The following is a 13,758-nucleotide window of genomic DNA, read 5'->3' on the forward strand; positions in this document are numbered from 1 at the left end:
TGATAGTTGAAGTTGTCGTCTTGTCCGTCACTCGTGAGCGTCCACGTCCAAGTGGCTTAGGTTCCATTATCGATCGCCCATGGAACCACGAGGCCCGGCGCTCTCGTCGCTACTGTCGACCCGAGGGCCGATGCTCGCGAGTCCGCGCGTGGCTCCTCTGGCCATCTCCCCGACTTCCCCGCTGGCTGCCGTCTCGCTGGACGCAACGTTTAGAACCTGCAGCAACATCTCCAGTATGAGGACGGCTGCAGCCTCCAGCCCCACGCTAGCGGATCTCCTCGTCCGACCGGAGGAGAAGAAGCTGCAGCACACCAGCAGCCACTTGCGCCTGCAGCTGCAGTGGTCCAGCGCCTACAAGATGCAGCTGCTGGTCGTGCGCAACGCCGTCGTCTGCTGCGTCTGCGCGGCCGTCACCAACGGCGCCTTCTGCGTGGGCAACGTCTTCGTCTTCAAGTGGACCAGTCGCTCCACGAGTTCGTCATGACCACGCTGCTCTGGATGGGGCTCTCGTACGCTGTGGTGCTCACCGTCGCCCACGTGCCTTTGCTCATGACCCAGCGTTTCCTCGAGTTCCCCAACACGCACCCAGGGTTCTGGTTCTGCGTCAAGAAGCTCCTGAGCAAGTCGTGGGTCTCTCTAGCTGCGACACTGACAGGTATGGGCGCGGTGGGTCTAGTAGTGCAGAACACGTCGCTCATGACGGAGCACTTCCGGTACAGAGCGCACTTCTACCTCGCTGTCGCGTGCAACCTCACGTTCACAGCGGGGCTGACGCTGGCGGTGAGGAGGACGTACTACGAGGAGACGCACCAAGGGCGCAATCGTCGCTGTGCATTGAATAACCTGTCCGAGCCTCGCTCTCCCGTGACTTCGACAACTCGAAATCCTCATCAGAAACCAAATCCAAAACCTCATCGGCCTCCACGGTACCAAACGCCGAGTTTCTGGCGTGAAACTCTCAACCAACTACCGAACGCCGTCCTGATCCTTCTGGCTGGCGGCTACGTCCACGCAGTGCTCACGTTGTGGCAGACGATTCAAGACCGATTTTCCGTGATGGGGTTCACAGTCTTTGGTGTCGTCCTCAAACTCGCACTGCAAGAAGCAGCACGCCACTACGTCCTCAAGAAGCGCATCCGTAGCGTCCGCACCATGTGCGTCCTCGTCGGCGTACCAACCGTTCTCATCGACACGCAGTCGCGGATCGTTCTACTCGCACTACCAACTCGTCTCTCATGACCGGAACTTTTGGGATGGCCATGGCTGAGGTCATGCTCCGCGCGACCAAAGCTGCGCTCGTAGTGTGGGCTACTCGCCGTCGCTCCCGAGTTTTAGAGGGGAAACTGCAACAAATTACGCTGGAGCGCTCACGACGGAATACTGGGGCAGCGCCTGGACGAGTGTCTTCCTTCTTGCCCTCGCCCGAGTCCGTGAAGCTGGAGTACGAACTCTGGAAGAAGCAAATGCTGTCGTACCACACGGCCGAATACGCCGAGTACATTGCGATCGGCTGCTCCCAGTCGATCGTGTTCTGGTGGTTCGGCCACCCGCTGTACCCGACGCTGCAGCGAGCGGTCATGTCGGAGATCGACGTGGCGAGGTGGCGATTCAACCAGGTGGTCATGTTGGGCTTCCAGTCGTTCGTGGAGGTGTTCGTGGACTGGGGATGGAGATGGCGGCGGGCATCGAGCTCGACCGGATCGAAAATCTCAGTACATTCCTCTGTTCATGACGGTGGCAGTCGTCAACATCAACATCTCGAGCGCAGTCTATCTCGGCTGGGCAACGATTTTGTCTCGCTTGGGCGCTGATCGGGGGGGGGGGGCTATTTTTCGAGCTGACTGACGGACGTGGAGCGGTTTATTCACGACGTTCAAGCCTTTTTACACCATCCTGGACCCACCTGGAGCCTCGCTCTCAGGTGTGCAATGGCGTCACACGCGCCGATTCTGGCGAGTCCACGCGTGGCCCCTCTCGCTTCCTCGTCACTTACCTCCGCGTCGCTCAACCAGACGTTCCGAAGCGCTGCAGCTACGGACCCGACCATCTCGGACCTCGTCAGACGACTTGAGGACAAACAACTCCAGTCAACTCCGACTTCACTTGCAGTGGGGGCCAGCCTCCAAGATGCAGATTCTGGTCGTTCGCAACTCTCTCGCATGTGTTGTCGCTGCAGTTTTCGTCAACGGGTGCTTCTACGCGGGGAACATTTTCTCTTTCAAACCGTCCACCGAGCAGTCTCCTCGGGAATTCCTCATGGCGATGCTGGTCTGGACGATGCTGTCGTACGCTGTCATCCTGGTAGTCGCCCACCTCCCGACTCTGATGAGCCAGCGCTTCCTCAAGTATCCTGACTACAAACCAAGTGTTTGGTTCTGCATGAGAAAACTCCTGAAAATGTCGACTCCTTACTTCGTCGCCTCAATGGGGGAATGGTTTGCGTCGATTTGCTAGTGCAGCATACGCCACTCATGACGGAGCTCTTCACCTACAGACTACACTTTTACCTCGCTGACTTGAGCAACCTAACTTTTACAGCGGGTATTACGCTTGCGGCGAGGAGGATATACTACACAGAGACGCATCAAGGACGCAATCGCCGCCTCGCAGTAAAGAACGTTTCCAAACGAGCTGCTTCGAGATCATTAACGCTGCGAGCTCCGTATCCAGCAGCTCCGAGTTACCACTCTCCGAGCTTCTGGCGCGAATATCTCGTGAATTTGCCCTATGTCATCATAGCTCTGTCCGGAGGGTATGTGCACTTCGTGTCTTCCTACAAAATTCTGCACCGAGGCACTATGGTGATCATCGCGTTCACGGCAGCGGGGATTGTTATCAAGTTGATGCTGCAAGAGCTTGTCAGGTGCTGCAAGAGCTTGTCAGGTTCTACATTATCAAGAAAGGGGTTCGCAGCATCCGCACCACAGTGCTGATTGATACCCAAGCACGGATCGTTTTACTCGGCACACAGACCAGCCCCTTCCTGGTAAGCGGGACGCTTGCCATGGCTGTAGCTGAAATATGTCTGCGATCTGCCAAAGCTGCGCTGATTGCTCGGCTCATTCACCGCCGAGCGAGAATTCTTGAAGAAAACCTACAACCGATATCTACTGACAACGTGGATACGAAGGAAGGAGGACCGTCGGTATTTTCGCTCAACTAGCAGTTTGAACTGTGGCGTCGACAAGTTCTGTCCTACCACACGGCGGAGATCACCGCCGACACGTACGCGGAGTACATTGCCATCGGGTGTTCGCAGTCGCTCATCTTTTCGTTCGTTTCCGGCGCTCCAGCTGAGCACAGGCAGTGGAGGCGAAGGCGCGATGTCCGAGCTCAGTATGGCAAGGTGGCGGATTCAGCAGGTAGCGATGCTGGCGTTCCAGTTTGTGGTGGAAATCCTCGTCGACTATGTGTGCGTTGTGATGGAGATCGCCGCTGGTGTCGACTTCGACCGCATTAGGGACCACAGCTCGTTTCTCGGGGTGCTCTTCATGGCGATGGCTGTCATCAACATCAGCATTTCCAGTGCCGTCTACCTGTGCATCCCATAGAAGACAATTGTTATTGCTCGTTGACAGTCCTCAAACCGCAGTGACGTTGGTGTATTAGAAACGGATGACCAACTTCACCGCGCCCAGACCGCCCGCTATTTCGAGTTTAACGCGTCGAAATTTGAGCTGAATAATCTTGGATGTTGGCGGAAAACTGCGTTGGACAAGCGCCCAAAGCCCGAAGAATGGTATCCCGTGCTTCGATTCTAGCGAGTACTCGAGTGGTTCCGCTGTCTGTGGCCTCGTTCACCTTCTCCACAGTCTCCCCAGGCGCAAGTATCCGAGATGCAGTGGCCATCCGAGACGCCGTCGTCTCCAAGTTCTACATCGACCTCCTTCCACGCCCAGAACACAAGCGCCTTCGCCACTACAGCAGCCAGCTACAACTCAATCTCCAATGGAAATTGGCAGCCAGGATCCAGCTCCAAGTGTTCCGCAACTCCATCGCCTGCGTCGTCACTGCAGTGTGCGTGAACGGCTGCTACTACGCAGGGAACATCTTCTCCCTCAAGCCTTCCGCCGAGCAATCGCGGCCGGAATTCCTCATGGCGTTACTGGTGTGGACAGCGCTGATCCACAGCGCCAATATGACGGTCGCCTACATCCCTATGCTGGCCAGCCAGCGCTTCCTCGAGTCCCCGAACAGCAAACCAGTCTGTGGTTCTGCGCTCGCAAGCTCATGATCAACACGAGACAGTACTTCATTATGACGCTGGGGGCAACGATCGGCGTGGGGCTTCTCGTGCAGAACACGTCGCTGATGTACAAGCACTTAACTACAAACTGCACTTCTACCTCACGATACTGTGCACGCAGGCGTTCACCACTGGCGTTTCACTCGCTGGGAACAGAATCTACTACGAAGAAACGTGCCAAGGGAGAGACCAACGCAGCGCCATGAGCGAAGTGTCCGTGCGAAGGCTGTCTACCAACCCGCAGTATCGACGTCGACCTCCCTTACGAAAACCCCGAAACTACGGCGTATCGAGCTTCTGGCGAGAGTATGTTATGAAGTCCCCGACGGTTCTGCGTATCGCGCTGGCTGGGAGATTTGTACACATTGTGGCGTGGTACAGAGTGCTGGATCGAGGCACGGGGGTCGTCATGGGCTTCACGATGCTTGGTATCGTCGTCAAGCTCGGACTTCAAGAGGCTGCGAGGCACTACATCCTCTCAACGCGGATTCGCAGTATCCACACCATGTGCATCCTCGTTGGCGTCCCCACTGTGCTCATCGATACCCAGTCACGAATAGTGCTGCTGGGCACTCAAACCAATACGATCCTCGTCTCCGGAACCTTCGCGATGGTGGCGGCGGAGATTTGCCTGCGAGTTGGGAAAGCAGCGTACGTGGCGTGGAAGATCCGACGTCGTGCTGCTGCGTTAGAGATCACACTATCGAGTCTTAGCGGAAACTCCGGGCGTAGAGAGTCCTCGCAGTTGTCGCTGAAGATGGAGTTTGAGTTGTGGAGGAGGCAGGTGCTGTCCTACCACACCGCAGAGGTGACGGCCGAAATGTACGCCGAGTACATCGCCATCGCGTGCTCCCAGTCGATTATTTTCTGGTTCGCAGGGCATCCGTTTTACCCGGCGCTGCAACTGGAAGCAGGGAGCGGGTTGTCGGAGATTGACGTCGCGAGGTGGCGGTTCAACCAGGTGGCCATGCTGGGGTTCCAGTTCGTCGTGGAGATCTTCGTGGACTACTTGTGCGTGGTCTTGGAGATGGCGGCAGGCATCGACTTCGACCGCATTGGCAGTCTCAGTACGTTCTTGGGCATGCTGTTCATGACGATGGCTGCTATCAACATCAACATTTCAAGTGTAGTGTATCTGAGCTGACGCTATGAAACATGCATGCAAACGAACTTCGCGTGAAATTACATGCTTTTCAGTGTTAAATAAATTCAAATAGTCCATTCATCGCGGCACAGTCGAACAGTCGAGCCTAACTACCTCCATGGCAATTAACATGAAGTATCAGCGATCCATACAGTACTTTAGTTCATCAACTCTGCACGTTTCGTCTATAAGCAGCACAAGGTTATCAACGCTATTTTAACTGTTGCGTTCATGTGCGAAGTAGGAGAAAAAATCGACATCTCTCCGCATTGTCAGCCTGATCTCCTTCTATTCACATGCTACCGAGTCTTCGCATCGCACCCCGAGTCGCGTCTTTCCCCGTCATCTCAGTGACTCAGTTCCGAGAAGCCGTCACCCGGGTGGGGGATGAAGCGTATTCAAGCCAGCAGCTCCTTCAGGTGCACGGAGTTAGCGCCGCGAAGACTCAGCTTCTAGTGGTTCGCAACGCGCTGGCCTGCGTGGTGTGTGCGGTGGCCACCAACGGCTGCTTCTACTCTGGGAACGTTTTCTCACGCAAATCTTCTACCAAGCAAACGCGCCCCGAATTTCTGATGGCGACGCTGGTCTGGAGCGCGATTTCATCCAGTTTTATTATGTTGGTTGCCCACTTGCCTTCATTAATGAGCCAGCAGTTCCTCAAGTTCCCCGACAGTCGCCCTGGTGTCTAGTTTTGCGCGAAAAAACTCATGAAAGGCTCAAGTCCGTATCGCGATCGAAGCCGCACGCTGAAAATGCAGATCGTGTCAAGCTCGTCACCTCAACTAATGGCCCGAGTGAAGAAATTCCGGTCACCGAGTTTCTGGCGCGAGTACCGCAAGAAACTACCGGGCGCGGTACTTGTGGCTTTGGCTGGGGCGTACGTCCACGCCGTGTCTTCGTTCAGGATATTGGACAGGGGCGAAATGGCCATCGCTGTGTTCGCCTTGTCTGGGATCATCTTTAAGCTCTCCATCCAAGAAACAGCCAAGCGGTACATCGTCAAAAAGGGCGTTCGTAGTATCCACACCATGTGCGTGCTCGTGGGCGTGCCCACTGTGCTGATCAACACTCAAACGCGGATCGTTCTACTGGGCACTCAGACAAACGCGCTGTTGGTAACTGGAAGGGCGCTGGCTGAAGTCTGTCTGCGCGCTGGGAAGGCGGTTTATATTGTGTGGACTATCCGTCGCCGCGCTAAAGCCAACGGACAGCACTACGAGCAAATACCTGGCACCTCCAAGATTCCTAAAAGCAAAAGTGTATTACCCTCCCCCACTCTACCAATTGCGAGGCTGGAGTTCGAAATATGGCGACGACAGGTTTTATCCTACCACACGGCCGAGTTGACGGCGGATATGTACGCCGAGTACATCGCGATCGGGTGCTCGCAGTCCATTATGTTTTGGTACGTCAACCACCCGTTCTACCCGGCACTGAGACTCAAAGCAGGGGGAAATTTGTCCGAAGTGGGGGTGGCGAGGTGGCGAATCATGAAGGGAGCACTCGTTGATCCTGCACGGGTTGCTCCTTGTAGTGGTGCCTCGCACCTGGTGTATTGCAGAATGAGTTAGGTTGGATGATGCTAGGATGTCTGTGCTAGGCTAATATGCATCGGTAGTTTCGTGTTGTGTAGCTGGAGGGGTCGTTGTGGTCGTCGCAGGCCGTTATCGTCGCCACTGCACTCATCGCAGGTGGCGCCAGCTCTTGCGATCTCCAACAGTCCTCCTCGACCAAGATGATCCGAGTCTACAGCTTCTCGTTGTGCGGGTTGATAAGCTTGATCATGGCTAGGTTGCGCCCGTGTAGAGTTGCGCTGAGGGGCTTCGTGAAAATGTCGGCCTTCATCTCAGTCGTAGGGCAATAGGTCACGCTGACTGGCGTCGCGTATGAAGTGAAATTTTATGTTGATGTGCTTCATGCGTGCAGTCGTCACGTCGTTCTCCATGTTCTTGATCGCGCTCTGGTTGTCGATGTACAAGTCGATATTATCATCTTTGCCGTGCAGCTCAAGTTCATTCAGGAGCTGCTTGACCCACAAGCAGTCCTGCACTGCCGTCGCCCCAGCGATGTACTCAGCCTCGGCTGTAGAGAGGGCGACCGTAGATTGTTTCTTACTGTACCACGAAATGAGCATGGCGTTGATGGTGAGCAGTCCTCCTGAAGTCGACTTTGCGTCCTTGCCCCCGGCCCAATCTGCATCGCTGAAGATGGCTGCCTCAATAGTGTGTCGGGGTGCCTGCGGCCGGGGAAAGTGCAACCTCAACTCGTGCGAGCCGCGCAAGTAGCGCAGGATACGTTTGACTGCAGTCGAATGAGTCGACGTAGGCGTTGAAACGCGCCAGGAAGTTCACAGGCATCGTGATGTCTGGTCGAGTGCAGTTGCTAATCCATAGTAGTGACCCAATGGTCTCCCTCATGATGCTAGTGTCGTAGAAGGGCTCGCTGTCCTCGATGCTAGTGTCGTAGAAGGGCTCGCTGTCCTCTCCGTTCAGGTCCCGAGTTGACTCCATCGGCGTAGTCACGGGGCGGCTATTCTCCATGCCGCACTTCACCAGCAAACCGTCAATATTGGCTGTCTGGTGGAGGTAGATGCCGCAGTCGCTCTGCTCAATGTTAATTCCCAAGCACTTCTTGGCTGGACCCATGTCCTTGATCTGAAATTGGTCGGCGAGCTTCTGCATCGTCCAGTCGGAATCGCCCTCACGCTGGCTGACGACCACCACATCATCGACGTAGAGGCCCAGTACAGTTAGCTTGCCTTCATGCCAACGAAAATACAAGCACGCTCCTCCTGAAGCCAAGTCCCAGTAAGTAGCGGTGTATAGTGTCGTTCCACAACTTGCCGCTCTGTTTAAGGCCGTAGAGACTCTTTCGCAGCAGTAGGCATTTGCCCTTGGGTAATTGGAGTCCGACAGGGCCGCGCATGTAGATGGGTCGATCGAGGTCTGCTCGCAGGTATGCGTTAGGAACATCTCCTTGTCGAATGACGGCATGCCACTGAGATGCGAGGGCCACAATGAACCGCAGGCTCGCGATCTTGAGCACGGGCGCAAAGGTCTCTGCGAAGTCAATGTCAAACTTTTGAGTGAAGCCGCGCGCTACCAGCCGTGCTTTGAACCGTTCCAATTCGCCTTTGTTGTCAAACTTGAGCCTGAACACCCATTTTGCACTTATCAGATTTCCATCAGTAGGAATGTCCACAATTTCCCAGGTAGCGTTCTTCGATATTGCTCGAAGCTCTTCTTCGATTGCCTGCCACCACTCCTGCCAATACGGGCTGTTCATTGCCTCCTCCACAGTTACTGGCTCCTTGATCCCGTCACGCTCTAGTAGTACCGCAAAGGCAGTACCCTCCTTGAGTACGATAGTGAGCAGGACAGATGCCGGAGTGGCGAACTCTTCGAGAAAAGATTGGGGCAGCCGAAAGTCATCGCGTGGTAGTGCTCGTGTACCTCGATTCAGGCCAAAGATGCGCTGGATGGCACGCGACGTAAGTTGATGCTGCTCTGCAGGGCTACCAGCCGTGCTTCCTCACCATTAGCGTCATGTGGGGTGTTGGTTTCGTACTGTTGATCGCCAGCATCCTCCTCCTCGCCGCTATTGTCTGCGTCGACAGCGTCCATGTATCGTCCCACGGCTCGCGAGTCCAGACGGTCAACGTTCCGGATGTGTGTTGTAGAAATAACACGTTTGGTTCGCGGGATGAGAACACGGTACGCTTTCTTCTTGAAGTCGATGCCAATAACAACTCCTCTTTCAGCGCGCTTTTTCGCTGATCGCTTCGTTGCATGAGCGATGTGGCTCGTACACTTCGAGCCGAATTTGAGGATGTGCGTTCGCTCGAGTCGGCAGATAGTTGCGAATGTAGCTCGCATACAGAACAGCATCGCCCCAAAATCGCTGTGGCAATGCCGAGGCCCAGAGCATCGCTCGGGCGGAATCCATGACAGTCCGGTGAAAACGCTCTGCTTTTCCGTTTGATGATGACATGCCCGCCTCCGTTTCTTGGTGGAGAATACCCCGGTTGCGGAGGAAGCGGCCGAGTCTGGTGCTGCCAAATTCACCACCACCGTCTGAGCGAATCATCTTCACCTTGGTGTCGTATTGTCGCTCAAACTCGCTAACAAAGTCCTCCAAATGCCCTTCCGCGTCGCTCTTTTTGCGGAGCAAGTAAACGCGATTGTAGTTCGTAGCGTGGTCTACAATGGTCAAAATGTGTTTGTGACCGAGCCGATCCGGGGTCATGTCCGTCTTCAGGTCAACGCACAAGGTAGCGCCCGGTTCGTCCGTTGGGGCAGATGTAGAAGTATCCTGCTTGTTCTTCGCGCGTCGAGCTTGTTTCGCTTCAGCGCAGTTCGTGCAGAAATCCACCTTCCGATTAGAGGCAACCATGCCTTCAACGAGGTTTTTGTCAGTCATGCGTACCAGATCCTGGTAGTTCACGTGCCCCAGGCGTTCATGCCACTGCTGAAGCGTAGAGGTCGTCATTGCTGCGAAGGAGGCCGCGACTTGCTCGATTCCAACAGACCAAAGCCCAGTCGAGGCTGAATTACCCACTTCGGCAACAATCTTGCCCGTCTTGTTCGTAATTGTACACTGCTCCTCACCAAAGGTGCAGGTGTAGCCTCGGGCGGTGAGTTGAGCCACTGAAATCAGGTTGCGGTCAATACCTTTTGCGAAGTACACGTTTTCTAGCAGGACAGTACGAGGCACTCCTTCTGCCATCGTCGTGATGACAGTCTTTCCCTTCTCAGTAGCGGCGACAACATCTCCATTCGCCACTCGCACCGACAGGAATGCTGGCTCTATCGCGAAAAGTTGGTCACGGTCGATGCAGAGGTGGTGAGTTGCTCCCGAATCCACTGTCCAAACATTTCCTCTCGTGGCAGAAGCGCCGCGCTCGGCATCGTCGGCAGCGACCCAGACATAGCCTTCATCATCAGAATCTCTGGATGTGTCGTCATCAGCAGCAGCGCCTACGTTCGCACTTCCTCTGGTGGCTAGTTGTTTTGCCTGTTCCACGAGTGGACACGTGAAAATCTTGTGACCAGGCTTCCCGCACACATGGCAATGTATTTCACCACGATGACCAGCGGCGGCAAAGGCTTGGCCGTTATTTTGCTGCTGCGGAAGTCGATCCGAGTTGTCGTTGTTGTTTCGCTGGTTACGCCAATGCTGATCATCATTGTGGCGATTTCCGCTGCGGTGGCCATGTGAATTCGGGTTCCGGCGGTCAGCATGACGGTTTTTGCGTTCATCTCGCTTCGCACCACATCTGCGCCCGTCACCTTTCAGCTTGTATAGCAGTCGCTTCATGCGATCAGTTTCCGCAACGTAATCGCTTGCGTCGTCGGGCACTGAAGACAACAGCGTGGGCGCTAACTCGGGGCATGCATTGTTTCCGAACACCTCCATGACCATCTTGGTCTGATCACCTTCCATGAGGTCTCGATGAAGTTCAAGTATTCCAGGTAGTCATGCCACGTATCGCCTTCACGGTTGTTATACTGCATCTTCGTGCTGAGTTCGAGTTGGCTTAGTTAACAGCCAAACTCTGCACGCATCGCGCGCTTCACATCTGAGTACGGCATGCTGTCACCATATGACGGCGCTGCCACTCTGAGTTCTTCTTGTGATAGTACCTAGACGCTTTCCACTCGAGGAAGTTGACAATCACCGATGCCTTGATGTCGTCGGTCCAGGTGGATCCGTTCACGAGCTCCTCCGTCCTTATTGCATGCTCGAACTCGTGGATGAAATTCTCGAAGCCAGCTCCTAACCCAGGGTAAACCTCGTTTCCCTTGAAGTTCGAGCAGCGTACGTCCTTGATTTTAGGCTTCTTCGGTGATGGAGGTGCGGTTTCCATGCTAGTATCCGACATGGAGGGGGCACGGGGCGCTCGCGCCGCGAGCTGCTTCTTCAGTTCTGCCAGCTCGGACTGCAGTCGAAGGATGAGCTGGAGCTGGTCGTGCTGCTCCATTGTCTCTTGGTCCGAAGGGTCGAAGTGCAGGTCGTCTGGCAGTCCTAGGCGAGTATTCCTTCCGTCTTGGTGGTCTATGTCAGCCTCGTTAGCGCCTCGTGCCTCTGAGCATTTTTCAAGGTCTTCGTGGTCGCACCGCGAGTCTTCGAAGTCTTCACTGGTCGCTGCAGAAGGCGAGCCAGTTGGGCTCATAACCTGAAGGGAGCACTCGTTGATCCTGCACGGGTTGCTCCTTGTAGTGGTGCCTCGCACCTGGTGTATTGCAGAATGAGTTAGGTTGGATGATGCTAGGATGTCTGTGCTAGGCTAATATGCATCGGTAGTTTCGTGTTGTGTAGCTGGAGGGGTCGTTGTGGTCGTCGCAGGCCGTTATCGTCGCCACTGCACTCATCGCAGGTGGCGCCAGCTCTTGCGATCTCCAACAAATCAATCAGATCGCAATCTTGGCGTTTCAATTCGTTGTGGTCGTGATTGTGGACTACATTTGTGTCGTCATGGAGATGGCCATCGGAATCGAGTTCAACCGCATCAAAGGTCTCAGCGCGTTTCGTGGCGAGCTGTTCATGGCCATGGCGGTTCTAACCATCAACATCTCGGCTACCGTCTACCTGTCCTGATACTGTAATACATATACATGAGGCAGGAGCCACAATCGAAAACTCCAACAAGGCTGTGCTCAGCCCGGATGTGGTCACCAGTATGCAAAGGAAAGTAAAATGAATTTTGATGTTAGCTCCTCCAACTCTAAACTAGTGCTTGTTCATGTTCCTGGCTTTTGCCTACGATTTCGTACAGCTTCTCGAATCCGGCTTCTAGAACTCTAAGCACCAGAGCGAGCTTTGCTTCGGATCGTACAACATGCACTGCGGCAGACACGAGACCGGCCAGAGCTGGCCACAACATGAATGTCAAGATAGAGTTGTTCAATGATTTTGAACCCTAGCGAGAGATGACTTCGCGTAGACTGGAAGGCGGCAAAAACAACACGATATCAAGCGTTACGATCTGCGTTGAGTAGCAGGCGTCCGTTGAGCTTGAAAATGCGTGTTTATCTTCGTAGCTGCTTGCCAAATATGGTGTTCTTCGCCGAGTGCCTTCAACGTTTTGAGGGAACTCCATGGAAATACTGTAGTCACACTGTAACTTCAACGAAGTACTAGTAGTCAACTAAACTACGAATCCATTCGAAAGAGGCGGATTTTCCGATCGGATATGTTGACATGTGAATACATGTAGAGAGTGGTGCTGCACCCATCCATTGGAGTCATCTTTTGAATTGTCCGCACTAATAACCTAACCACGCTTCTGACCTCCATCCGAACTTCGTATACGCGGTATACTTTCGACTTTCAACCATTCCTAAAACTGCGGCGAGCCGCCACACGCATGAATCCCCCCGCCGCGCGGTCGCCCTGTTGGCCGTACAAGCATGCGCATGATGTCGACGACTACCGGTAGCGCCTAGTGATGCTGCAGCGACACCCCGTGGCGACGATGACGTGGAGCGCTCCCTGGATGGCTGGCAAGACTGCGGTCGGCGCAACACAAAAGGCGTCAGAGCCCCCCCTTCCTCCCTGCGCGCGTTTGAAGAGATGCACGAGCATCAGGCCACCTCTCAGTCCTGACAGGCAAGTAAATGTTCGGGGGAGGTCTATGCATCACTTGGTGTATTCATACTCGTGTCTGTACGCGCAGCGGCCAGCTTTAACCGGCGGAGACAGAAGGCACTTCCTGCTCCGCTTTCAAACAGCTTTACCAGGAGAACAAGCGAAAGAGCGCAAGCAGCATGCGTGATACTTCAGCGTTTGGGATCAGTTCGAGGGCGGGGCTCTCGTCAGTCGGGTACAGCGGTATCAGTCGGGAAAAATAAGCTTCCAGTCGGGCAGTCGGGTACGGTGACGGGTGATGGTGTTCTCAGTCGGGTACCGGTGGTGATGTTTGTTGTTTGCTTGGCTAGGTCAACGCATGCGCTCAAGTTGTTTACCTGTACAAGACTACAGCTCGTGGCGTGGCCACAAAAATCTTGCGAGCTGTTGGTAGGAGTTAACGTAAGAGAACGATGGAAAAACAATGTAATGGACTGTCCGAGCTGTGTAGTGTCCTGTACTGTTCGAAAATTCGCTCCCCGTAAGCAATGCACTTAGTCATTTCACTTAGAGGCCTCAGAGAGACCATTTGAAACCGAAGCAAAGCATAGGTCTGCAATGTTCGGCGCGTGGGCCGGAAGGTATGCCTAAGTAGGAGTTTCTATCTAATCCAAACACCTCGCCTGGCCGAGCCGAGGACTTAGCGTAAGGCTCGAGGGGGTGGAGCAGGTCGCGCAGCGGCGCCCCTCGAAGTGCCGTTGCTAAGTCCACAGGCGAGAGCCAACGTGAGAGTGTCCTACCC

The 13,758-nt window shown here is 54.7% G+C and overlaps 3 protein-coding genes across 3 annotated transcripts; all 3 read left to right on the forward strand.

Annotated features, from left to right (window-relative positions):
• Positions 1 to 79: 79 nt before the first annotated feature.
• On the forward strand, positions 80 to 1,811 carry PHYSODRAFT_255543 (hypothetical protein; the record flags this gene model as incomplete). Its single annotated transcript, XM_009529561.1, has 3 exons — positions 80 to 439; positions 463 to 1,138; positions 1,198 to 1,811. 3 exons carry the CDS (start codon positions 80 to 82, stop codon positions 1,809 to 1,811), a joined length of 1,650 nt encoding a protein of 549 aa, XP_009527856.1.
• A 117-nt stretch (positions 1,812 to 1,928) lies between these two features.
• PHYSODRAFT_301311 (hypothetical protein) lies at positions 1,929 to 3,050 on the forward strand (the record flags this gene model as incomplete). The annotated part of the gene is made up of 4 exons (XM_009529562.1): positions 1,929 to 2,057; positions 2,110 to 2,435; positions 2,539 to 2,986; positions 3,015 to 3,050. 4 exons carry the CDS (start codon positions 1,929 to 1,931, stop codon positions 3,048 to 3,050), a joined length of 939 nt encoding a protein of 312 aa, XP_009527857.1.
• A 686-nt stretch (positions 3,051 to 3,736) lies between these two features.
• Positions 3,737 to 5,390, forward strand: PHYSODRAFT_255579 (hypothetical protein; the record flags this gene model as incomplete). The annotated part of the gene is made up of 2 exons (XM_009529563.1): positions 3,737 to 4,204; positions 4,368 to 5,390. 2 exons carry the CDS (start codon positions 3,737 to 3,739, stop codon positions 5,388 to 5,390), a joined length of 1,491 nt encoding a protein of 496 aa, XP_009527858.1.
• Positions 5,391 to 13,758: the final 8,368 nt, after the last annotated feature.

This window comes from Phytophthora sojae (genome assembly GCF_000149755.1).
Source record: "Phytophthora sojae unplaced genomic scaffold PHYSOscaffold_4, whole genome shotgun sequence".
Lineage (NCBI taxonomy): Eukaryota > Oomycota > Peronosporomycetes > Peronosporales > Peronosporaceae > Phytophthora > Phytophthora sojae.